This window comes from Eupeodes corollae, chromosome 1 (assembly GCF_945859685.1).
Source record: "Eupeodes corollae chromosome 1, idEupCoro1.1, whole genome shotgun sequence".
In the NCBI taxonomy this organism is placed as follows: domain Eukaryota; kingdom Metazoa; phylum Arthropoda; class Insecta; order Diptera; family Syrphidae; genus Eupeodes; species Eupeodes corollae.
The window spans coordinates 105121403-105149368 of record NC_079147.1 but is presented as its reverse complement, the minus strand read 5'-3'; the positions used below and the strand labels follow the sequence as shown (position 1 = coordinate 105149368).

At 36.4% G+C, this 27966-nt stretch overlaps 1 protein-coding gene across 7 annotated transcripts in view; it reads left to right on the top strand.

Annotated features, from left to right (window-relative positions):
• LOC129939591 (synaptosomal-associated protein 25) overlaps positions 1-27966 on the top strand; it is a 147640-nt gene that overhangs the window by 60573 nt on the left and 59101 nt on the right. For all 7 annotated transcript variants that reach the window (XM_056047663.1, XM_056047659.1, XM_056047660.1 and 4 more), the window contains exons 2-3: positions 18768-18867; positions 18955-18996. In XM_056047663.1, coding sequence (XP_055903638.1) covers positions 18769-18867; positions 18955-18996 — 141 coding nt within the window. In that variant the 5' untranslated portion in view covers position 18768. The remainder of the gene's footprint in view (positions 1-18767; positions 18868-18954; positions 18997-27966) is intronic.

The following is a 27966-nucleotide window of genomic DNA, read 5'->3' as shown; positions in this document are numbered from 1 at the left end:
GTAGATAAAGTGTATGCTCAGAAAGCGACAAATTAACTCTGAGCCAGCGGAAGAAAGGGTGAGATTAACCACATCCAGGGGAACCCCTCGGGGTGGAGTTCACTCAGCGCTACTTTGGGTTCTTGTCATGAACTGCATACTCTCTGAATTGAAATCAAGTGGAGTAAGGATAATAGCCTATGCTGATGATCTTGCATTACCAGCGACTGGCAAGTCGCTATCAGTGAACAAACCGAATACGCCCTCTCGTTGGTAAGCAAATGGACTAGGAACTGTGGGCTGACAGTCAATCCAGCTAAAACAGAACTAGTGCTATTTACTAACAGGCGCATAATACCTGATTTTGAAATACCTTCAATGGAAGGCTGCCCTCTTAAAATCTCTCATCATGCAAAGTATCTTGGTGTGATCTTAGATAAAAAACTAAACTAGGGCCTGAACACCAAAGATAGATTCAAAAAGGCATCTATTGCCTTTTACTCCAGCAATAGAATTTTCGGGAAAACCTGGGGAGCAAACCCTAAAATTATCAGATGGATGTATTCGGCAATAATTAGACCAATACTAACCTATGGTAATTTGGTATGGTGGAAAGCTTTAGAAAAGAGTACGAACCTGAAAACTTTGACAAAAATTCAAAGCAATGCGATCCATTGCCCTAAGACTTAGTTAAACTAAAGTCCGGATAAACAGTTCCAGCCTATATCCTTCATAAAGTTATGGGTCATAGTACTACAACAGCCTATAAAATACCCGAACTTCATTTTCGTAAACCATTCCAGGCTGCCATCCCAAGTAGAGAGGAATGGATAGATAATATACCATACTTCAGTGAGTCCTCCATAGCTATCTATACTGATGGCACTAAAATGGACACTGGTGTAGGGGCAGGCTTCTATTCTGAATCTCTCAAGTTAACCGCCTAGCTTAGGCTTCCAAATTACAATAGCGTCTTCCAAGCGGAGGTCCTGGCAGTGACAATAGCTTCTAAAAAGGTATCAATGATGGCGATAGCACGAGCTGATATCACCTTTTACACTGATAGCCAAGCGGCAATAAAAGCGATTACTGCAACTGAGATAAAATCAAAGGTTGTTTCATGCTGCCGCAAAGAGCTTAAGGTTCTTGGCGCACAGCACAAAATTAGACTCTGCTGGGTTCCAGGCCACAGCGATATACTAGGCAACGAGAAAGCCGATGAATTAGCAAGAGTAGGGTCAATGCTCGATGTAAGCCAAGCTCAGCTAGTTAGCACCCCTACCTGTTATTTAAAACAGGAAATCCCAAAAAAAATAACTATCAAGGCCGATAAAAGGTGGAACCTTCTTGACACCTGCGGCACTACAAGAAAGATTTGGCCCTGTCAAAGAACGGAAAGAATTATGCAGCTACACAAAGGATCACTTCGATCTTGTGTGAGCATAATCACCGGACATAATCTGTAAGGCTATCATATGAAATGATCAAATGATCTATGCAGTGGATGCGGTGACGAGGGGGTACATGAGGACCCTCCGCACTTTCTGTGTCACTGTCCCGCACTCTCCCATCAAAGAAAGGAACTGCTTGGCAACTATTTCTTCGGGGATTAAGAAGAACTCTCTAAAAAAATCACAATTATAAAGATATTTCAGATTTGACTAAAAAGTGTATTGAACTTATAAAGATTGGGCTTAAACCATTCAAAGGATTATTCCATCGGTATCTTAATACAGTCCGTATAGCTGGACGGGAATGATAAGGGTCTTATATAGCAACACTTTGGTTCCTCGAGAGAGGGCTTTACCACTCAATTGCTTTCTAAGCCCAAAAAAGCAGCGGTTAGCAAGAGTTATTCTCCATTTGATCTCAGCGCTGGTGTTGTTTTCAGCGGAGCCTAGGTAGACGAAGTCCTTGACTACTTCAAAGCTACGTCTGTCGATGGTGACGTTTTGACCAAGACGTCGGTGTTGTATGGCCTTTCTTGACAAACCTATTTTTGCCGCCTCTGCCTCAATACTCACAAAAGCCCCATTGACATCACGCTGAGTTCTTCCGATTATGTCAATGTCAGCATATCATAGTAATTGGACAGGCTTTTGAAAGATAGTGCCTCTAGTGTTGGCGTGTGAGCTCTGCATCATTGTTTCAAGCACGATGTTAAAAAAATCACATGACAGCGCATCACCTTGTCTAAAACCTTTTTTGACATCGAAAAGTTCTGTTGAGTTGTTTCCAACCTATACATGGCTCAATACAACTCGTCCCTGTAGATGCTGTCATATGCGGCCTTGAAATCGATGAAAAGATGGTGGGTGTCGATTTGGTGTTCTTGGGTTTTTCCCAGGATCTGCCGTAATGTGAATATTTGATCAACTGTATACTTTCCTGGTCTAAAACCACACTGATGGGCTTTAGACGTTCACATATTAAGGCAGAGAAGATTTTATAGGCGATGTTAAGTAGACTGATTCCTCTATAATTGGTGTAGTTTAGAGGGTCTCCTTTTTTCAGGATCGGGCAAACAATACTGAGGTTCCATTCATCGGGCATACTTTCTTCCGACCATATCTTACAGATAAGTTGGTGCATGCTCCTAACCAAATTATCTCCAGCTGGTCTGGAGAGCTCGACATTCAAGCCATCCGCTCAAGCGACCTCATTAGACTTCAGCTTGGATATGGCAATCTTTACTTCGTCTAAGTCAGGAAGACGGATTTGTTGGCTTTCGTCGTCTATATTAAATAGATCATTCTGCCTGACAGCGAAATCCTGTTCGTCATCGCTGCTATACAGTCTGCAAAAGTGGTCCTTTCATATCCTCAGCATTGACAGAGGTTCCACTATGATGTTTCCACTTTCGTCTTTGCAGCCTTCGGCTCTAGGTTTATGTACCTGTGAATTTCGTTTCACCTGTTCATAAAACTTTCAAACTTCATTCCTGCTTTTAGCGATCATAATCACTCATCATAAAATCAAAAAGTCCCTCTATCACATCTATGGACATATTTCTCCAAAAATAAAGCCGGACACAAGGTTACAGTTAATGAGGAACGCTATAGAGTCAATATAAATTAATTGTTGGTGCCTGTGGACAAACTGTGGTTCTAACAAGACGGTGCTAAATGCCATATAACCAACTCTTATCTCGCGTCGTGTGCCTGTAGCGTTGCTTCCAAGATCGTACGATTTAGCAATTTATGGGGTTATGGGATTTCGCTTGACTAAGCAGATAAACCTGATATGATTGACGCCTTGCAAGAGAATATTCAGTGCTTTATTGCTGACAAACAGCCCCAAAGTGGAACCATGTGGCGGAAATATGGTTATATGGAAAAATATTCAAGATAGCCACGGGGTCACTTTTCCGAAATAGTTTTTAAAATTGAACTCTTATCTTTATTATTTACTTAGTTAAGGTGGCGCTACAGTAAAGGACGGACATCAACCAAAATGAGTCTCCAGCCAGCCCTGTCCCTATCTAGCTGTCTCCAGTTTCGCACGTCAAGTTGGTTGAGGTCCCTCTACCTTCGTGCACCACCTGATTCGCTGTCTTCCTTTACTACACCGTCCCTCGGGATTTGATTCGAAGACCTTCTAAGCGCTTGAGCATTGATATCCAACGGTCAATGCGCCGCGCCTTAAAATTCGTTTGATGGATTTGACACTTGAGTTTTGCACAATTCTGAATTCGATATGTGGATTTGCCAAAATCACCATTTTTGTAATCAGCCCAATTCTAAATGACAATCCCCGGGAAAATATTTCCCTTTTCCCATCTCTCTCATTCTAAATAAAAAATTCCTGGGGATTTTGTTCCCTTATTCTAAACAAGTTCGAAAATGGGAACAATACTCCGGAAAAAAAGTAGCTATTCTAAAGGTAAAAAAAGGGAAAATACGAATTCACTTGGCGCGAGTTTGTTCCCGACACTTGAGCTGGAGAGTTACCAAAATAAATGTAAGTTTTTATTTTTTTTGCAATAATAATTGATAACATTTTAAATAAAACAAACAAGGGACAGCTTCAAATGCGTTTGAATACTTTTATCTATTCTGGACATAGTTGCTCCTCCAAAACGTTTAAGACTTCGGCAAGCACTTGGCTAAAACTAGGTTGGGCCAGTCCAACATTATAGTCTTTTCCCACCCCCGTTTGGTATCCTCCTTCAGCGAAGAAATGCAAACGAGCACTCAATTTTGTTATTGCTGGAATCGCAAATCTTTTTTTAGTTGGAATACAGGACCTAGAGAGAATATCCAGCAAATACTTGAAGACAACCTTGTTAACTCTATAATACTTTTGAAACCTAAGAATCAAGTTGTTTAATGAAACTAGAAAAACAAATTTGGAATAAATCTTTGTGAATTTACAAGTACTTACAACCATTGAGGCAACTCCAGAGGGTTCGAACTGTCCCTCAAGGATCTTCTAACAACCCTTGGGCTTTGATGTTCTTCTAACTCCTCTTCAAACAAGATTCTTGCTTGATGTTCACTCCCGAGTTCGAATTGAAAAACTGTCTCCCGGGGAATTCGGAATAGGAGAATCTTACTCTCGGGAGAACAAGTCTCCCAGGGAAATGATTTCCCCGGGAATATTAAGAATTGGATTAAGAACTTAGTTTGACAGATGTTAAATTCCAGCCCTATACTTTTGAAACCGCAAAATGTATAACCTCTTATAATTTTAAAAGCCCTGTTGACCAGTTACAGCATTATGTCAAAACTATACTATACTATGTACTATTTTGACATAATGCTGTAACTTTAAAATTACACAAAATGTCAAAAAAGTAAATGGTGGCACTTACAGATACAACTTTCATTTTGGTGGTATGAAAATCACTGTAGACTTGTGCCGTAAATACCAATTTTAAAAATAATCTTATCAAAAACTATATTTTGAGTATAAATTAAAATTCCTTTATAACTTGAACAAGAAATTATTATTAATCGGCATCAGAACTCCTACGATCAATGTTAGAGAATTATCCTTTTAAAAAAGAAAAATTGGGTTGACATCAATCTAAGATTCTGTATCCTTTTTTTTTTGAAAAGAGGGACGAGGTCAATAAATTTAATTTATATCCTATTTTTGTTTTTGTCTTACAAGGAAATCTAAAATAGAGTGGGCCTAAAACAAATCGTCTCTACTACTATATATATAGAGAAAAAAAAGGATGAGTTACATAACACCAAATGTTCCTTAAATTTATATTTCGAATTGACAGTTTATATAAAATGAAAAAGGGGTCCTTTTAAAATAAATGACAAAATATAAGAAAAAGGAGATTTCTTGTATCTTTTTTTTTGTTGATGATAAAACTCCCAAAGCAAAAAGAGGAAACCTAAAAAGGAGGAAAATCAATAAACAGCTTTGAACCCTACAAGCTTCAACGCAGTGTAAGTTTTATACATACTCTATATAGGTTCGCACAAATGTTTGTAAAGTTATCAAATGCGTATTAAATAAGAAAACTTCCTACTTATGTATTCATGATTGTACATATAAATTTATGTACCATCTATATGTGCGTATTGTATATAAGTGGAAGATGATGATGAACAAAAAAAAAATAACTAATTCACACGAAAAGATATAATGCAGGTAAGATATGTGCTTGCGCCATAAATGAGCGAATAAAAATAACACTTTATTCTTATTCTTATTTTCTTTTTTGCAAAATGCTGCTTAAAAGACAAATGTTTATGGAGCAAAATAGGCTCGTCGTGGTATCCGTATAAGTTACGTTAAATGGAATATACACTCAGTTTACCTTCTTTGAGGCTAGTAATTTAAATTCTTGTGTTTTTAAAAAGTTTAAACAAAGTTTAATTCATCATCAACTAAGTTGGTACTTTATGTCGATCTTAAGTCTAAAATTGATATTAACAAATGGCTCTTTTAATATTGCATTGTTACAAAGATTGTGCCAATTTTCTACGCTACTGCCTATAAGGGGATTAACCTTTCAGTTCTGACAGTAGAGAACAACTTTTTGTGTTGATCAACTTTTCAAAATAATGAAAATATAACATTGCCCTAAATTTATTTTGTATTTTTTTTAAATTTTGGTGCTTTTAAGTCGTTAGCAATACCCTCATAATAATTTAAGACAGTACGAGAAATTATACGGGATATGATTTAAAAGGAGGTTTTGTTCTGCATTGTTCTGTTAAATCATTTCACATTCGTGAAGTGTGGCTAAAAAAGTATCTCTGTACTTTACAGCAGCTAAAGGACAGGCACGCCAAACGGCGCTGCATAGGAGGACGAGAGCTGCTCACGAGCTCTATGAGCAGAAGAGGAGAGGGGAACACAGACTTCTCAGAAGGGAGAAAAAGAGAGCATGAGAAGCGTGCGGTCAAAGATGTTGAGAAGCTCAAAAGAAGAAATGAAGTTCGTAAATTTTATGAGCATGTGAAACGAAAATCATAAGTACGTAAACCCAGAATGGAAGAATGCAAAGACAAAAGTAGAAACATCGTAGTGGAACCTCAGTCATTGCTGAGGATAAGGCAGGACAACTTTTCCAGAGTTTACAACACCTACGAACCGAATTCCGCTGTCAGGGAGGATGATCCATTCAACATAGACGCCGAAAGCCAACAATCCCGTCCTCCCGACTTAGACGAAGTAAAGATTGAAATATCTAGCTGAAGTCTAACAAAGCCGCTGAAAGAGATGCCTTGAATGCCGAGCTCTTTAAAGCAGCTGAAGATAAGTTGGGTAGGAGCATGCACCAACTTATCTTAAAGATATGGTCGTAAGAAAGCATGTCCAATGAATTGCAACTTCAGTATTGTTTGCCCGATGCTGAAAAAAGTAGACCCTCTAAACTGCACCAGAGGAATCAGTCTACTTAACGCTTACAAAATCTTCCCTGTCGTAATATGTAAACGTCTAAAGCCCTTCGTCAACAACCTGATAGGTCCTTATCAGTGTGGTTTTAGACCAGGAAAGTCCACAGTCGATCAAATATTCACATTACGGCAGATCCTGAAAAAAACCCAAGAACACCAAATAGAAACCCACCATCTTTTTATCGACTTCAAGTCCGCATATGTCAGTTTTGGCATCATTGCCAAAGTCGTCCGTTTGTTCAGGATGACCATGGAGAATTCAAGCTGCTCCATAAAGGTTGGAAACAACTTAACAGAACCTTTCGATGTCAAAAAAGGATTTAGACAAGGTTTTTTTTAACATCGTATTTGAAAGAATAATGCAGAGCTCCCACGTCAACCTTAGAGGTAATATATTTTAAAAGTCTGTTCAATTACTAGCATATGCTGATGACATTGACATAATGCGAAGAACTCATTGTGATGTCGATGGGGCTTTTGTCAGTATTGAGGCAGAGGCGCTAAAATGGGTTTAATGGTTAATGAGGGCAAACCAATGTACATGCTGTCGTCAAGAAAGGACATACAACACCGACGTCTTGGTCAAAACGTCACCATCGACAGACGTAACTTTGAGGTAGTCAAGGACTTCGTCTACCTAGGCTCCGCTGTAAACGCAGAAAACAACACAAGCGCTGAGATCAAACGCAAAAAGCAAAGAAAGCAATTGAGTGGTAAAGTCCTCTCTCGACCAAAGTTTCGCCCGTCTATACGGTGCAGAAGCATGGAGTGACTATAACAAAACCGGATAAAAGCACCTTGAGTCGTTTTAAGAGAAAAGTTCTTGATCTACGGTCGCGTATGCATAGAAGTTGAGTGCAGGAAAAGATGGAACAACGAGCTGTACGTGTTGTACTGCGACGTAGACTTATCTAGAAGGATAACGTCGAACGAATGAGGTGGCAGGGTCACGTTGAGCGCATGGAAACCAATGCTCCGAAAAGTCTTCGAATCCACGTTCTTATGACAACGCAGTAGAGGAAGACCTCGAATCAGGTGGCGCTAACAAAAAGAAAGTGACCTCACTCTACTTGAACTGGAGACATCCAATTAGGGACCGAGCTAGATGGAGAAGTTTGTTGGATGAGACCCTCGTTCACACTTGACTGTAGTCCTACCTTAAGTTTGTGAGTAAGTACTTTAGAGTGCGTGCGAAAATGATATGCTTGGTTACTCGGTGTTTTAAAGTTGGAAAAGTTTCATTTAGAAAACAACAAACTTATATTTTTAGAGCTCTCTTTTGAATTCTATCCAAGGGACTCCCGTGTCAACTTTTAAAAGCTTCGGAAGAATAAAGGCTTTAAATATAATCAGATCAAGAAAAGAATGAACAAATTTCTTGCATGAAGTTCATAACTTTTGGCGATGTCAAACGAGTGATCACTTAAGTAATGATAGTTTGTGATACACACTCAAAGAACAGAGAGAATAACTGCTCAGAACATAAACACCTGGCTATGAGCCTTAATTTGATGGCAAGTTTTTACACTTGCTGCCCCTCGCATTGTTTATTCGCTTAGTTTTTGAAAATAACCAAAAGGATTTACGCAAAGATTTACTCTCTTTTATTTGGCGATATGCTTCTAGTGAGTTCCTCTTTCTAAGCTACTAAGACATAACAATTTCACTTACTTGTTAACCCTCTAAATTGGCTTAGTCTATCTATATATAAGTAATGAAAAATCAATACCCTATGCAAGCAGGATAAACAACAGCCACCACGATACTCTCACATCCCAAAATATGTTCCTGGAATTAACCAGGGGGCTTCAACATATCTCGTGGTACCACATCTTCAGTGGTATGTGAATTTAGTCTTTGATGAAGTGACATCTAGGGAAGATAACGCTAGGAGTGGTCGCCCGACTTCTTGTGGGATGCAATCCGCCGAGCTTTATCAACAATGTGTATCATTCTTAATTCCACGTAAGACTTTTTTAAACTTATATTAAATACCGATGATACTTACTCATTCGATTTGTATATTTACTGATAGTTGTTGGGGTTGTTTAGTTTTTATCAGTAAGTCAACCTCTGCCCTAGAGGAAGAACGACAGTCATATGTTTACCATCTTTCGCAAGATTTAATCTTAGGAAGGAAGTAAACCGTAGCTTCTTGCGGTCGCTCACAATTTGAGAATTTTCTCAGTGCAGTTCTAAGCTGTGCCTTTTTCAATAACTATGAATTGATCAGTACCATTCATTATTGAGCTGCAATGATTTCTCGAACTTGCTCCCCAGAAGCCGCCACGTGGATTGTAGACCAGCGTATATCATGCCTACATCTACACGGAAGTCAGTTTGACTCCCACACTCATCGAAACAATTTCCATCCATTGAAGGTGGCATTTAGGGCATTTTGGTTCTTCAAGCCGAATTTGAAATGTTGAGAATATACAATATAGTAATGATGGGCGATGAAAATTGCTCATTTGTAAAATTTGGGTCTGAATTCGGGAGAGTTTTTATTAGTACCTTCTCCAAAATGACAATAAAATATATTTTGAGACTGAAATACCCATACAGCTCTTAAAAATTGTATTTGCATTCATAACATTAAACTATTAGGTTTTATTTCTTGGTACGACATTTTGGTCCTTCGAGCCGGATTTGACTTGATGGAGGTTAAAAAAAAGAATAGTGCTGGGAAGTAAGTATGGCCCATGTGTGGCATTTAGGTGTAGGTTTAATGGTGAGAGTTAATGTTGTATATTTTTGTGGAAAAATAAGATTTATTTAAGTTACCTGGAGTGTCAAAAAAAAAAAAGAAAGCGAAAGATAACAACTTTGATGACTTATGTAAAAAGATAAAAATATCACCACGAACGGAAGGAATATAAAGAAATATTTATACCGGATGTTGATATTTAGGTGCGTGTTGGAAAATATGTCACGGTACTTATATTTATTTTCACATTCAAAGTTCTGTTTTTCTTTTTTTTTGTTTATTTATTTTGAAAGGTTTTTTGCCAGGACCCTAATGTCATCAGCTAAAATGTTTTACTAACATCAAGAATAAAACGAGTAGAGTATTCCTCATTGGAGTTAGGAAAGAGATATGATTAATGATGCAATATATATCTTTGTTATCATTAAGGAAAACAACACTTTTTTCCTTAGATGACCCGTGATGATACAAAGAATCTCTTGGAGTGGGTCTGTATACCCTCCAAACAACAGTCTTCCAAACAAATTGAGAAGAAGATTATGAAACATCATAGCCATGTGATTTAAGAAAAGAACAAAAAGATAGAAATGCCAAGCTTAAGAAAATACATGACATTGTTTTCTACATGAGAATTTTGTAAAATGTTTTCAGTAATTTATGAATACTCCTGTAGAACCTGTCAAACAATTTAATGAAACTCATATCTGAAACACAACTGGAATGCCAAACTGGTGTCGACAAATATCTACTTATTTACTTAAGGTGGCGCTACAGTCCAGGGCGAACCTGGGCCTCAACAAACATGCGACTAGGTCCCTAGCTAGCTGTCTCCAGTTTCGAACGCCAAGTTGATTGAGGTCCTCTTCCACCTGCGTGCGCCATCTGACTAGCGGCTTTCCTCTACTAAGCCGTCCCTCGGGATTGGATTGGAGGACCTTCCTGGTTGGAGAGTTGATATTCATTCGCTCCACATGACCCAGCCATCTAAGTCGTTGAACTTTAATTTCTTTAACCAGGTCAGTGTTGCTGTACAGCCGTACAGTTCGTCGTTGTGTCTTTCCCTCTGTTCACCATCTATGCATGTACGCTCTCAAATTTCTTGAAAGGCCCAGTTCTCAGCGCCATAAATGAGAACCGGGATGATGAGTAACTTATAGATGGTGACTTTGGTTTGATTTCAGCGCTGGTGTCGTTGTCTGAATTTATAGTGGTTAAAAGGAGGAGAAGTGTCGTGCTTTGATCGCAATGTGGTCAATTTGGTTGATTGATCAGTGTGAACTACGTACTAGCTACCAGAACTTCTCGCCCCGCAGCGAAATCGACCAGCCTGAATCCGTTGTCGGAGGTGGTGTCTTGCAGGCTGTATCTCCCGATTGTGCCTCCAAAGATGTCTTCTCTTTCTAGCTTGGCGTTAAAATCTCCTAAGACAGTTTGTAATGTCTTGTCCAAGAGCTCGAAGAATATGATTTTGATTTCTTTATCTTTCTTCTCTGTTAGGGCATCTACAAATAAAATTTTAATGTCACAAGTCTTGTCCAAGAGCTTGAAGAATATGTCTTTGGTGTCTTCATCTTTCTCCTCTGTTGGGGCATGCGCGTATAGTAGGCTTATGTTAGCGAATTTAGCCTTCATGCGGATTGTCGTGATGCGCTCGCTCACACTATTGAAACTCAAGACTTTTTGCCTGAGTCTAGTTCCAACAACATATCCAAACCCAAATAGACGCTGTCTTTGTTCTCGGTAGCAGTAGTCGCCCGGTCCATTCCATTGCACTTCTTGGATGGCGGTAATATCTGCCTTGCAGCAGTTTAGGGCTTCCGCTAATTGTTCGGCTGCACGTAGTCTGTTAAGGAACCTTACATTCTACGTACAGATCCGAAGTTCGTTATACTTATTTCGTTTGCTTCGTTCGTCATCAGTCAATCGGTCTCGAGGCGTGTTGATGCTTTGCAACTATGATGTTTTTACGTGGTCAGGAAGTCACCCCGACGGCACAACCCCCAACCTGGAGGACCAGATCCTTAGTAAAATTCAAGGACGTTGAGCCGGATAAAACTTCTCCTTCCAGGCCTCTGCTCCGAATAAGTCGTAGAAGCCCTATAAGGTGTTTACTAAGTAGTTCAATCTTACTGGAACTGTAGACGTCACCGTTGATTCCATCTCGGGAATTCTTCCGCTGCCGTCTGAATAAAGAGAAGAGGTGCCTTAGTGGCAACAACTCTCCCCCTTTCTTGTTTGCTGCCCCTTACAACGAGGAGGTGAGAGTAGGAGTTGACAGACAGAGGTGGGTTTGAGAAAAACCTGTAAGATTGTTGCACTTGATAATTCAAAGGCATTTGATAAAGTTTGACATCAAGCTTTCTTATCGAAAATTCGTTCATTTGGTATTGAAGAATGTTTTCTTTGTTGGGTTAGAAATTAACTTTTGGATTGTTCAATTCAAGTAGTATAGGACGGGTTCAAATCTGATATCCACAAAATAAACGCTGGTGTGCCCCAGGGCTCCTTTTTGTCTCCGACACTCTTTCTTAAATTATTTGGCCGATGAAAGTACCCTGAGCTTCTCATATTCGTTTTTAAATTCTCATCCTAGTTTCTCGGATGTAGGCTAACTATAACACCGGCAGCGTATGATTTTACCCCTTCTGGTCTGGCTATAATTTACAAAGCTTTTGTTTGTCCAAAACTCGAGTATAATTCTCATACTTGGGACTGGTGCCCCAATAGCGTACTTGAAGATAGAATTAAAAAGAGACCTCTAAAAATGATAGGAGATCGTTCTTCTACCGGAAAATTTGCTTGTTTTAAACACCACCGCAAGGTCTCATGTCTATCATTGTTTTATCATTGTTTTTATAAGCAATGCTCTAGTGAAATAGCCAGTTCCATTTCTCCCCTTAAACAATTCAACCGTAATACCCGCACTTGTAGTAATGCTTACCAGCCATGCCATGAGACCAATTTCGTCCGTAGTGTTAAGAACAAGGATTCTTTTTTTAGCCGCACTACACGAATGTGGAATGTTTAACCAGGCTCAATATTTTCCACTCATTACAATGTGCAGACATTTAAAACCCAAGTGCATCGGTTTCTCCTTTCTAATTTTATATCCTTCTTTGCTAATTGCTCCCACTGTGTCTAATTATTATAAGGGTATTTATAACCCCTTAAGTTTACGCTTAAACGGTTGACGAAGACCGTTGAAGCCAAATCTGTCATTAAAATTATTCATTATATTCCAAAAGTCATCTACAATGATGTAACATCAAAATAAATATTAAGCTAAATTATGCTTGCCATATTTTTAAGGCATGTCAAAAGATGTGATCTTTAAAAGTGACAGCTGCTCAAACAGCGACCTATTTAAAATGAAACCTCTAAATGGAAAACCCAGATTTATCCATCATTCCGATGCAAAAAGCAAAAACCTTGCACGTGCACAAAAGACAGCCTCCTAGGTTACTATAAATATAAGTGAAGCTTTACGTGATTGTCCTCATATCTTTTTCAAAAGCATAAATCCTTTAGAATTCTACAATAATTCCGTATATTGAATGTCAAACTAACATAACAAAGGCCATGGTGATAGTGATGGTGATGGTTATGAAAGACCACCAGCCACTAGGCAACAATGTTCACGTAGGTGTTCATTTATGATAAATTTTATGGCACAATGGCAAAGGTTAACAAACTTTCCCACACCAAACTCTGTACAAAACCCACATCATCATGGGAAGGGGGCGTCGATGACATTTATAAAAGTATAAAAATAGTTGAAGTTGGAAAAAGAATATCATTGAAGTGTTTCGAGCTGCTGATGCAGAGGAGTTAACGTGGTATCTATGTTTGAAAATGCCATAAAGACTGACATTTATGTTCAAGAATTCACTGCCGGAAGATGGATGTCGGCACATACAGCAGTGATGTTTTAAGTTCTGTTAAAATTCATTAAAATGGGTTCGAATAAAATAAATATTAATTCTATTTTCATTCCTCGAAAAGCTTTATATGAAAACGATGGTCCTGTTGTTTCAGGATTTCTCGTATGTTAAAGGTTAATTTAAGATAGGCACCGAGTGCATGAATTTCTTCACAGGAATTTCAAAATGTTCGTCTGAATATTCAAATTTATACGATTTTTTGTTTTTCTTTCAAATTAAATAAAAATGTATATTTAAGTTTCATGAGTGACCTTTTTTATGAACCTGATTATAATTTAAGCCTCCCCTTGTTGGATAAACAAAATACAAAAAATATTGTTACAATAATATTCTCAAAAAATATTCTTGCTTAAGTGGTGTTTTGTTTAACAATGAAATATTTATAAATGTAAAATTATGCTCATACAAAAATATACAACAAATGATTTTCGTTCCCTTGAGAACTTTGGCATTTTAATTTAATTTTTCATATGAAAAATCGGCCTACAGAAAATTTTAATAATTTTATAGAAAAGATTTATACAGATGTTCTTTTTCTAAATAATTATAACTTAATTCAAAAGAAAGAACAACAACTCTTTTATTCCACACAAAAAGTAGGTTTACTTGTCTCGAATTGAAATAACCTAAAATAATAAAAAGCTCCACTTAATTTTAAACAATTCTTTGAAAATTCTTAAAATATTCATTTTTATGGATTTTTAAAAGTCATAGAAATAAAAATAAATTAAAAATGATAACTCTTGGGAAACACTAAGACCAGTTTAATGTCTCATTGTGATACAACATGAATCTAGAGGCTTTCTTTAAGCTCAAAGAAACCAGTTGGAGTCCCTTACTAAATGTTAAGGACTAATTGCGTTTTTGAGCTAGAGCAGGGTTTGTACAGATAAGGCGAAGAACTGTTTCCTCCTCTTCCACTTTCATACAACTTCTGCAAAATCCATTTGAGAATACGTCTAGTCGCATGCTGTACTTTCCTATTATACAGTGCCCGGTAATGACACCGATTATAGAACTTATATACGATCTGCTTAGACAAAGCAAACACTTTATAGCGATTGATATGCCAGCATTAGCCAAACGTGCTAGGATAAGTTTTACTGAAGCATTTTTGGCGAGTTCATCTGCTTTACAATTTCTAGGAATATCTCTTTGGCCCAGCACTTAATACTTGTAATAGACTCTGTAAGAGAGAAAAAATCCAGAGATTTGATACCGGCCTGACTATCTGAGAAAATACAGATCCTGATATCCTGAAATCATGTTATCCATAAAGCAAGACAAGACTTCTGAGAGTATACACTTCCACCAACCCCTTCATTTGTTTTTGATCCATCTGAGTAAAAGTGGAATTGCAGTTGAGGGATGATGTAGTCTGTGTGCTTTGGAATTGATTCTAAAACTTTAAGACATACGGAGTGGACAATTTTGTTGTTAATCCACTGTGATGAAGCTTCGAGGCCAATAGCAAAGCTTGCATTTGCTATTTGCCTGTAAAGTATATGAAGACTGGTTTGTGTAACGATGTTTCTACCGATTAACCTTTACAGTAGGAATGTTGAGACGTTGACAGAAGTCTTGTTTAATATTATTATTAAGAATATATTAATCAATCTTGCTAAGATCTTAAGAAGGAATGATGATATAGACTTATAGATCGTAGATCTCGAGGAATATGGACCAGATAAAAAAGCTGCTAAAAATTGCCACAAGGATTGGTGCAATCATGTCCGAGAATTTTTGTAGTTCGGCTGGTATAAGGCCATCTTGTCCTCTAGATTTAAATAGTTCGAAACTGTTGAGAACCCATCGAGCTTCTCCCTTGTGATCATACCTTGTGGATATGTTACGTTGGAACTTGAAAGAATTTTATTGTTACAAGTTGCTGTTAGAGAACTACCAGGAAAGTGAGTATCCAGTAGTAAGTTCTGCGATTCTTCTTTTGAAGGACCGCCAGGAAGATCGCTTAGATTTTCTTAGTACATTCTTATAACTGTTTAGGGATTCTTTCTAAGAGTTCCAGTGAGAAGATAGCTAGGGGATGATTAACGTCATATGGAGCGACACTTTGGACGTTCGATTGATTTCTAAGTCAAAAGAACGGTGGTTAGCAAGAGTAATTCTTCGTTTGATCTCAGCGCTGGTGTTATTTTCTGTGTTCATAGCCGAGCTTAGGTAGACAACGCTCTTAACCACATCAAATTTAAGTATGTCCATCGTGACGTTTTGACTGAGTCGTCGCTGTTGCAGGTCTTTTCTTGATGACAGCATGTACTTTGTTTTGTCCTCATTAACCGTTTTTGCGGCCTCTGCGTCAATACTCACAAAAGACGTGGGAGCTCTGCACTATTCTTTCAAGGACGATGTTAAAGAAATCCCATGACGAGTTTGGCAGGGATGCCAAAACTAAACATGGATCTGTACAGCGGGCCCATGTAGTCGATGAAGAAATGTAAGGTATGGTAGGATGGACGTAGATTTTCCTGGTCTAAAACCACGGTCATAAAGACATATCATATTGTTGACAATGGGCTTTATACCCACATATTACGGTAGGGAAGATTTTGTAAGCGATGTTAAGTGGACTGATGCCTCTATAGCTCACGCAGTTTAGAGGGTCTCCTTTTTTCAGTATCGGGCAAACAATTTTAAGGTTCCATTTATCGGGCAAGCTTTCTTCCAAACTGCTGCTTTAAAAACCTCGACATTCAAGCCATCTGCTCCAGCTGCTTTATTAGAACTCAGCTTAGATGTGAAAATCTTCACTTTGTCTAATTCAGGAAGACAGGATTGTTAGCTTTCGACGTCTATATTCGGTTCGAAGTTTATGTATTTGCGAAGTTTTATGCATTATGCCACCTGAGTCGCGGTACTCCCCGTCCCTCGGAATTGGATTGGAAAACATTCCGGGCTGGAGCGTTGATGTCCATTCGCCCTACATGACTCAGCCATCTAAGCCGTTGGGCCTTAATTCTGATAACTAGGTCAGTGTCGCTGTATAGCCCGTACAGTTTGTCGTTATATCTTCTCCTCCATTCTCCATCTACTTGTATGCATACGGGACCAAAAATCACTCGAAGAATTTTTCTCTCGAAGCATCCTAAGACTCATCTTTCTTTGATAGGGTCCAGGTCTCAGCGCCATCAATGAGAACCGGGATGATGAGTGTCTTATAGATGGTGATTTTGGATGCTTGAGAGAGTACTCTACTTCTCAATGGACTTTTAAGTCCAAAGAAGCAGCGATTTGCAAGAGTTCTTCGTTTGTGTCGTTGTCTGTGTTTATAGGGGGTCTAGGTAGACAAAGTGACTAACTACCTTGAAGTTATAGCTGTCCATGGTGACGTTTTGTCCAAGACGTCGTTGTTCAATGTCCTTTTTTGATGACAGCATATACTTGGTCTTGCCCTCATTGACCACTAAACCCATCTTCTTCGCTTCCGTCGCAATGCCCAGAAACGCTCCACATCACCCTTTGATCTTCCAATTATGTCAATATCATCTGCGTATCCAAGTAATTGGATGGACCTTTGGAAGATTGTGCCTCTAGTGTTGACGGTTGAGTTTTGCACAATTGTTTCCAGAACGATGTTGAAGAAGTCGCATGACAGTGCATCGCCTAGTCTAAAACCTTTTTTGACATCAAATGCATCGATAAGATCTTTTCCGACCTTGATAGAGCAGCGTGCATTCTCTATCGTCATTCTGCACAAACCGATAAGTTCGCCGAAACTAGACAGAGCTCTTCCCTATGGATGCTGTCATACACGGCCTTAAAATCGAAAAAGAGATGGTGGGTATCGACTTGAAGCTCCTGGGTTTTTTCCAAGATCTGCTGTAGTGTGAATATTTGGTCGATTTGGACTTTCCCGGTCTGAAGCCACACTGATAAGGACCAATCAGGTAGTTGACGAATGGCTTCAGACGTTCACATGATACGGCAGAAAGGATCTTATACGCAATGTTAAGGATGCCTCTGTAGCTGGCGTAATTTAGAGGGTCTTATTTTGTATGTATCGGGAAAACTATGCTGAGATTCTACTCATCGGGAATGCTTTCTTCCGACCATATTTTGCAGATGAGTTGGTGCATGCTCCCTTTAGATTAGATATAGCTATCTTCACTTCGTCAAGGTCGGGTAGACGGAATTGTATATCTGCGTCGCCGAGGTTGAGTGGTTCTATCTCCCTTACAGCGGAATTCTGTTCGTCATCGCCGTTATAGAATTTGGAGAAGTGGTCTTTCCATATTCTTAAAAAAGACTGCGGTTCTGCCACGATGCTCCCTGATCGACTTTACAGGCTTCGGTTCGTGTTTGGTACCCTTGGAAGGTTTTTCTTACCGTTTGGTAAAATTTACAAACCTCATTCCTGTTGTGATATCCCTCTATCTCCTCGATCGCTCGCTTCTCGTGCTCTCTTTTTTTCCATCTGAGAAGGCAGTGTTCATCTCTCCTCTTTTGCTTGTAGAGCTCGCGAGCAGCTCTGGTCCTTCTATGCAGCGCCTTTTTGTATGCCTCTTATTTCGCTGCGTGCGCTTGCTGTCATTCATCGTCTCACCCGAAGTGCTACCTTGGGTAAAACGGGGTAGTGGTCCGAGTCTATGTTAGCTCTTTTTTAAAGTTCGAGCATCCATGTTAATGGAAGCGTGTCTAGCGTCGATCGCAAAATCGTCAATCTAGTTGACGGTAGATTGATCTAAAGTTCCTTCGTGGATGTTGAGGTGTCAAAAACGCGTACTGGCAAATCGCAAGTGTCATTGGGACCCAATTTATTTTGATAGTGAAGTGCTTGTTACTGTTTAACTCACAGTGCTATCACCACGAACGTTTTCCTCTCTAGACATAATCTTCTTTAAACCCCATATCCACTTCCTGACATTAGAGTTTTATATTTTAATTAACATCATCAAAAAAAAAAACAATAAAATACCTGAAATTCTTTGTGATTTGTGTGGGTAGACATTTGTTTGCTTTGTTGTTAAATAATAAATAAAATCTCTACCAATGGCTTTTGAGGTAAATTAAAAAAATAATTTAAAGTATCTTTAAAACCTCAAATCAAAATTACAAAAATTATACACTGCTTTTCCTCTTAATCCCTAAATAATTGACAGCTGATAATTTAACTAAAAAATTGATACATATTCGAAAAAATATAAAAAAACATAATCCTTTTCCATTTTTTGAAAAATTAGTAACTAGAAAACTATTTAGTTCTTACTTCCGAAAACATTAAAATTATAACTTTTTGCTTTCTTTTATATTTTATAGAATGCCGTCTGCCGAACCAGAAGACGTTGCCCCAGCGCCACAAGTCCCAAAAACAGAATTGGAAGAACTCCAATTAAAGGCACAAAATGTTACCGATGAGGTAAGTACAAAACATCGAAAAAAAACAAACATTTTTTAAAAAATACTGCTGAATTAATATTCATATGCGATTTAAATAATTTTACAGTCGTTGGAAAGTACCCGGCGTATGCTTGCTCTCTGCGAAGAGGTAAGTTATTTCAATTCAAATTAACTAACAAATTAAAAAATATATATTTTTTAAAAAACAAACACTTTTAAATATTTAATAAAAAGAAAAAAAAAAACAACTATTTTTTTGGGCTTAAAGCAAAATTTAAAACAAAAATTATAGAAAATCCAATAATACCAGGCAATGACAATGCTGTGTATAAAAAATAATAATAATAACAATAATTTTAACGAACAAAAATAACGTGTTATATTAATTTATAATGTTCCATTTTTAGACATTTATTAAATTTAAAATAATTAATTTAAAAACAAGAAGAAAAAAAAACAAAAATTTAAAATTGCAGCTGTTAACGTTTAACCTGTTTTTGTACCTGATATATATATGTATATATATATTTTGTCTGTTTAGATAGAGTCAACTAATTTTTATATATTAATTTAAGTAAATTTTTCAATTGCTGTGGACAGTGTAACGCAGTGTGTAGCAAAGAATCAAAACGAAAAGGTTTAATTTACTATTTCTTCAATTTTTATTTTGTTAAGTATTTTATTTTATTTAATTTAAGTATTTATTTAAATTAAGATTTTATTATTTTTTGATCGATGGAAAATGTTTTATTATTATTTTTTTATTTATATTTACAACAACAATATAATTTTATATGTTTAGTATCAATTGTCTTATTTTGTTTGTATTAATTATTTATTATTTAAGAACTGAAATTTGTTTAAATTAATTTTTCTAATAAATAAAAATTTAACGAAATACGGAATATATTTCAATTTTATTTAAACAAATTATTTTTGTTTGTATTGGAAATGAAAAATAAAAATCATAAAAATAACATATGACTGTTCTCTATCCTCGTTCTAAACAAAAAAAAAAATGATTTGTATAAGTTAATTTTCTTAACAAAAAAACAAACAACAATTTTAAAACAAAAATATATATTTAAACAACAAATAAGCATACCAAACAAGTTGAAATGAAACACATTTGCAAGAGTCTCCGTAGATTAGAGAGCGCGCTAAAAACATAAATAATATATTATTTATATTGCATGATTGTACAAAAGAATTCAGTACAACAAAATAAACAATAAAAGATCAAAACAAACAAAACAACATTAAAAAAACTGCAACAAACTTAACTTAAACAGCAACAACAACAACAAAATAGCAAGCAAAATATTTAAATTATTTAAAAAAAAATAAATAAAATCCAAATGCAGGCGAAATTTTTGTTTATTTCGCGAAGCCAATAACTCCCGAATGTATGCAAGATCATTGCAAATAAATACAAAAATTATATATATATATATATTTCTGAATGAAAATAGTCCTTGCATGTTCTGTTTTCACAATAAATCCTATATACATAATATACATATAATTGAGCACGTGCTGCTAAGTATTTCTATATATAAATATTATATTTTCTATTATTTATTGGTATTGTTTTTATTTATTGTTTTTTTTTTTTTGTTATTAAAATAGACATCATGACTTATTTTATATACTCTAACTCTATATACCTATATACCTTTTGTACAGATTAAAAAAACAAAATTAAACCTTAAACAGAAAACATTAAAAAAAAAGTTTTATTTTAAATTAAATAAATAAAGTAAATAACACAATCGAACAAAATGTCTTCACTTGCAAATAACATATTAAATTTGTGCCGTAATTTATGAGGTGCATTGTATTTGTGTATTTGATTTTTTCTCAACACAGGACCTTAATTGCAATTTAAATTTATCGCCGCATTCGATAATAGCTTTAAGTTAATTAAATAAATTATGTTTAAGTACCTTCTCATTGTTTTTCTTCATTTATACATCCCTTTGTGAAAATCTCTTAACTGAGTTTTCTTAAAGTGTAAATTAAATAGATTTTTTTTTTGAAAACTATTGTATTTATGTATTCATATATTCAACATTAAAGAGAAGCCAGAGCCGACCAAAGTTAAATACCTGCCTTTACCTTACCCCGACTGTACGGTCAAATCCTGTCTTTATCCTCCATCGCGAAATTACTAGGAGTCATTCTAGATCCTAAACTAAACTGGAAAGTAAACATCGACGAACGGGTTAAGAAGGGCTGAATTGCATTTTACTCCATTGGAAAATTAATTAATTGCCTCTTTTAGCTTAGACCTAAACTTTTCATAAGCATTATTTAATTCTAAATTGCTTAAAACAGACAGCCAGTCAAAAGTACACAGGTGATTTGACAATGACATATAATCACCATTTATATAGTCATGTTCTAAACTGTTTAAACTTTTTAAATAGTTATAAAATTTGATGTTTAAATCAAGTGCAAAATGATGGGGAAATTTCTCGATAAAAATTAAATCAAGGATGCGATCGAGATTATTCGAAAAGCTATTAATCTGCTTAAGATCAAACTCAACTTCGCAATCATACCTAACATTAAAAGGCAACAAACGTTGAAATTCCTTTTCATAAATCCCTTTTAAAGATCTCAAGTTAAAATCTTCTAAAATAAGTACATGCTTGTTAACTTTTAAATTTTCAAGCACTTTGCAGCAGTTATTTATATGCAATTTATAAAATTCCAAGGGGCTATTTGGAGGAGTATAACTTAAAATAATAAATAAATCATGAATCTTATCTAAGCTAACACAAACTATAAGATGGTCAATATCATGACTTACAATAATACTTGTTGATAGCAAACCAATCTCAATACAAGAAAAGGATGATTTGACTGCTATCAAAACACATCCACCTCTGTCAAAACCTAATGTGTTGGGACATCGATCTTTGCGGAAAACATTATAATCCTCGTTATTAAAAAGCTCGGAAGTACGATGATTTTCATTCAACCAAGTTTCTGAGGAAGCAGTAATGTCATATTGTTGCGAAGAGGAGAAGATTAAGGTTTCATTAAGTTTTGTTCGAAGTCCACCAGTGTTAAGGTAAAAGAATAAATATGATTTCTTATGCGTGGGCGATAAGGTATCAAATTCAGGCATGGTTGGAGGCGTAAGATATTCACGTATTTCAGCATCACTTCCTCCTATTAGGTAGTCAGGACCTGTTGATATTGGCCGGATACGTTTTTTTGTATGGCTTAGAAACGGCTTAACCACAAAGCCTATTGGACATTTGTATGCCTGAATAGCTGTTTTGAAAGATGCAGCAGGAACACCAAGTTTGAAATTTAAAAAATGAAGGCTTTGAGTATCTATGTACATCTGTTTTGACTAATTTAGAGCATATGAAGCTAGTTTTTGGCAAGTTAAGCTTGCATGCTACAAAATTAATTTTGTGGACGTACACAGCCGATGTACGTCAGCGTCGTATTTTGTCATATAGATCAATTGTGTTGGTAGCCTGCGCTTAAGAAGAAACATGAACTAAGGAAGGATGAAAAATAGCTAGTATCTGCACTGCAGGATCCCTTCGATTCTGCCCAACAAATGCCTTAATTGTTATTCTGCACCTCATCAGTAAGCGCTAAAGCTAAATGAATCAAACTGTTGGTTTGAACGATTTCAGCGAATATTTTTGTTACAGATACCGTCTACTGCAGATCGGCCTCAGAAGAAAGAAACCTCAGTAAAGATTTTAAAGAAAGCTCAGTAAAAATTTTAAAGTCATCTTTCCTATGACGGGTCAAAGATGGACTGTGGAATTGGGTCGGGAATCTTCTATTTTCAGCTACCGGATTGTGTCAGTATATTTCAAGCGGAAATACTAACAATAACAAAAGCATGCAAGCTACTCAAATCGAACTCAAACCAAAATAGAAAAAGAGGCTGGGATGCGACCCGCACTGATAACTTCCCATCCCGTCTGCCGATTTGTCTTGCTTAAAAGTTTGTAGGTTTTCGTGTTGGTTTAAAAAAGTTGTCAGTTAAATTATTGTTAAAAATTTTAAAATTACCAACAATATTTGTAATATAAAGAAATAGTTAAGCTTGAAAGTCTAGTTTTATTGCATAGATTTTTTATTCGAAAACAAATTATTACCAATGAATAGATGAATGAAATAAATTTGAGAGATGTCAAGAACCGAACATCAATTTTTACCAAATTTTCGTACTAGTTTTTGTAGATTTTAACGGACCGTTAGATTTTTATAAAAAAAAAACTACTGAATATCGAAAACAATATTTTCTGTGAAATAAAAAAAGTTTGAAAACAATTTTTTTAATTTTTGAAAAGCTATTTGAGTCACAAGTAAAATTTTACCAAGTTTTAGTATTGTTTTTTTTGTTAGGTTTTTATTGTTTGTAAAAAAAACTTTCAAATCGATTTTTCTCAAAATATTACAAAATGTTAAAAACAATATTTTTTAAAAGATAATCAGTTTAAAGCCAATATCTTAAAGTTTTTAAAAGATATTTGAGTCGAAAATCAATTTTACCAACTTTTATTAATTTTTTGCTCAGGTTTTTATTTTTTTGTAAAAAAAGCTGTCAATTCGATTCTTTTCAAAACAATATTTATTATAAGGTGAAATTTGTTGCAAGCCTTAATCTTAAATTTTTGAAACGATATTTGAGTCGAAATTCAATTTTTATCAACTTTGAGTAATGTTTTTTAGGTTTTTATTTTTTACAAAAAAATCCTGTCAATTTGTTTTTTCTTCAAATTTTACCAGATGTTAAAAACGTTTTTTTCGTTGCACAAATTTGTTTTGTAGATAAAATCACTTTGTATTCATAAAATTTTCGAGGTGAAAATTTTTTTTTTAGTTTTTTTGATTAATAAAAAAAAACGTTGATTGGATTTTTTTCCAAAAATATACTGATTTGGTAGCAGGTTACAATATATAATATAAAAAAAAATTTAATTCAAGTCTCTAGCGTCATTGGTTCGTAAGATATTTAGGGTTAACCAAAATGTGCACCTTTTTTTCAAACTGCTATGGTAAAAAACCATCCACGCAATTCTCTTGAGAGCCCTTTCTGCATCTTTCTGCCTTATTATCTTAATAACAACATTTTTTTGAAGTCGATATCTCTTCTGGTTCGAAAAAAAATGTCGCGAACGTACGGACATACGTACACGCGCACGCACAGACATCTTTCTAAAAATCTTTTATTTCGACTCTAGACCTTGAAACGTCGAGTAATGTCAAAATTTTCAATTTGACGAATCGGACCATTACAATAACTTTCTATCTGAAGTTAAAAACGGCTATCCGCACTGATAGCCAGGCGGCTGTTATGGCTATCAATTTGGCCATAACATTTCCTATAGTAGTCTAATAATGCCGGGATGAACTATCCAGTCTCAACGTCAACCACTCTTATTTGGGTTTCTGTCCAAGTGGCATTGATAGAAATGAAGGGGCCATTCATAGCTCTCTTGCGGAAATTTCAAATATTCCTATGAAGCTATGAAGCTATGAAGGGTGACATTTTCTCAATTTTTCTGACAGAATCAAACCGCAAGGTCAGTTAGCCTAACGAAATGTACCATATCCAGAAAGATGTGACCTTCTTATAATAAAAACCTTTCTATCAAACTTTTATGCAGACCCAAGCATGATTATATTCAGGGTTACAGTAATATGCCCGGGACATTGGTCGATAGGAGAGCATGCCGGAAAGCTGGGTATCCCCTGTGTGTTTCACCTTCCCTATGAATGTCCTGCCGGTTTTAGAATGTTAAGCTTCAGAAGGGCATTCCTTAAAGATATTGATGAACTTTTCGAGATAAAAATCAAAGCCCTGATATCCTTTCTGGATGTGACAAATCTTCTTTAGAATCTTATCTTTTGATTTTTCATTACATATATCAAACGAGTTTATGGTACCAAAACGGGGCGTTTACATATTACAGAAGATATCATTTTTTAAGCGATGTTAAGTAGACTGATGCGTCTATAGTAAGCGCAGTATAGAATATCTCCTTTTTTCAATACTGAGGTTACATTCATCGGGCATCGGGTTTTCTTCCGACCCTATCTTACAGATAAATTTTTGAATGCTTCTAAGCATTCAATCCATCTGCCCCAGCGGCTTTTTTAAGACTTTAGCTGTATGACAATCTTTACTTTGTCTTAAAGACGGGATTGTTGACTTTTGCCGTCTAAATGGATCATTTTGCCTGAGAACGACATTCGGTTCGTCATCGCCAATCTACAGTCTTCAGAAGTGGTCCTCATCATTGACTGCCTCAGTTCGAGGTTTATGTACTTGTGAACTTCGTGCCTATTCATAAAGCTTTCGAAGTTCATTTCTGCTTTTAAACCTCCCAACATCTTTAACCGCACACTTCCCATGCTCTCTCTTTTTCCTCGGTGTTCCTCTCTCCTATTCTGTTGATAGGGGTCGTGAACAGCTCTCGTCCATATACGTAGCTCCGCTTTGGGTGTCCCTTTTATGGCTGCATTTGCTTGCCTACATTCCTCATCAAACCAGGAGTTTTTTGTTGGTGGCTGCTTGAAAACCAACACATCAAAGTTTGCTTCTCTGATTGAATCTTGATAATGTTGCCACCGGTTCGCGTTACATTCTGTTGAAAGAACTTGTGACTCGGTCGGAGAAGGATTAGGCGATCACTTGCGTTGAAGTCGTTCAATATTGTATCTTTTCCCAGCATCTCCCTGTTTTACCTTGGGTCTGGAAAGCCGAAGTGTTACATTGGCTACAACGAAGTGTTGGTCCGAGTCGATGTTAACTCCTCGAAAATTTTGGACATCTACGATGCTGGAAGCGTGTCTAGCTCCCATTGCAATATGGTTAATCTGGTTGACGGCCAAATCAATTCTGGCGAACTCTAGTTCCTTTGTGGATGTTGGGGTGCGGAAAACGCCTACTGGCTACCATGACGTTTTACCCCGCAGCAAAATCTATCAGCCTGAATCCGTTATCGGAAGTTTTGTCTTGCAGGCTGCTTGGTATTTAAATCGCCTGTTCGTGGTCTATTAAGAGACCTAACGTTCCACGTGCATATCCCAAGTTCGATGTTCTTAAATCGTTTGAGTGGGTTGTCAGCAGTTAATCCGTCCCAGACTTTAGTACTTCGCAACTGGGCTTTGCTTTACATGGTCAGGAAGTCACCTTAATACACGACCTTCAACGTTTAGGTCCTTGATTCAACTTTAAGGCCAGGAGCCGGCATTACCGCTCCTTACAGGCCTGGGCTTCGGAAATGACGTAGTAACCCTATAAGGTGTCAACCCAACTGAGACTGTAGACGCCAACGTTGATTCCATCTTGGGAATTCCGTCTGGATAAAAGGAAAGGTGTCTTAGTGGAAACACCTCTCCCCCATCGCTCGTTTGCTACCCTTAACAACTTTCCACTGGGGTTAGAACCCAATCTCCAGTTGAGGTACTAGGCACCCTACGTTAACCGCGTGGATTTGAGAGTAGGAGTTGATAGACAGAATTGGGTTTTAGGAATAACCTGTGGACGCTTGTGTATTTTTGAATGCACATGTTAACCATTTGAACATCACAATGATAATCGCCCAATACCTATCAATCAATTACTAAGGTTAGATTAGGTTAACAAACGTCATACTCTTCACTTTGAAGGAACTGACAAGATTGATAAACTTTTGAAAGAAACTATTTTGATGTGTATACTAAAAATGTAAACCAATTAATTTTAAAATAAAACTACCAAGATAATTATTTTGAGTAAAATGTTACCTTGTTTCTTTTGAAGGATTTAACTTTCACTTTTGACGTTGACAGATTGGAAAATCTTCAACCCTTAGCTTTAATTTCGTTTAAATCAGTTTTGATTACTTTTTGGAATCAAGGCTTAGAAACAACTTAAAAATTCAAATAGTTCTCTTCGTTCTTCTTTAGGGAGCAACCATTTTTCATTAAAAATGTTAAGCATATGGAATGAAGAATATAATGCTCCAACCCGGCTAACTTTCTAAATTAATAATTATGATTAAAAATATGAGTTCGATTGAATTTAGAATTTTTAAAAAAAGCGTTTCGGAGGGCAACACACAGCTTGGCACTACTTTTATTGCATTTAGTCATCGATTTCAAAAACCCCCATTACAAAAAAAGATAAGTTCTGTGTATCTAAAAATCTACATAAACCTATTTCCTGTTGCTTCACCTTAAAAGAAAAAAAAATTGAGGCAACGCCCCTTGTTGTGTTGTTGTAGAAAGATAATAACAGAACGAAGGTTATATATCAAAATCACAATGTCAATGGAAGGCTATATGTACCTATGTTTTCGTTGTTAATTGACCTTGTTTGTTAGAGTTCAGACGTGACATTCTGTTCTTTTGAACCACATATTATAGTATACCCCCCTGTATCCACAATACCCATCATATCATATGGCCTATAGGTAAGGCAAAGCCAGCAATTAAAGTTAACCTTCTTCCAAGACAAGAGTGTCATAGCCATTATCCTTTATATCCGAATCCGAATATAGAAAAGAGATGACACTTATCTAAGTACATATCTATGTACATAGGAATAGGTCCTAACTATTTTATTGAAATGAAGTTCAAGTAGACCTTCAACTATAAATCTAAATTACTAATTTTAAAAATTTAGCTTTTTTCCTTTTGTAACTCAAAAGAAGGAGAATTTCAAAAACAAGGTTAAAGAACGAGGACTTTCGCATGAATTAGTGATATGGCAATGAAAGCAAGGAAAAGGACTCGGGTTGATTGAGCAAATCTTAATTCATTTTAAATTGGTCTGTTACCAGTTAAGCAAAGCATAGAGTATTATTAATTAATGCAATAACCCTAAGGCGGGAAAAACTTAAATGTACCTTCTATAAACTACATAGGATACTTTTTTTTGTTGAAAAATTAGGGGGAAGTGTAATGTAAAATGATATGGTTGTAAAATGTAACAGGCTTTTAAAACGGGAGCAGAATGTAGAAATGGAAAAGTCTAAAGTCGTCCGCCTTCGCCGTCGTCGTCGTTTACTATTTGTACAATCAGACCAAAGCAAAATCACGTTGAAATCTAAAATTATCCTTTTGGGAAATTAAACGAATAGTTATT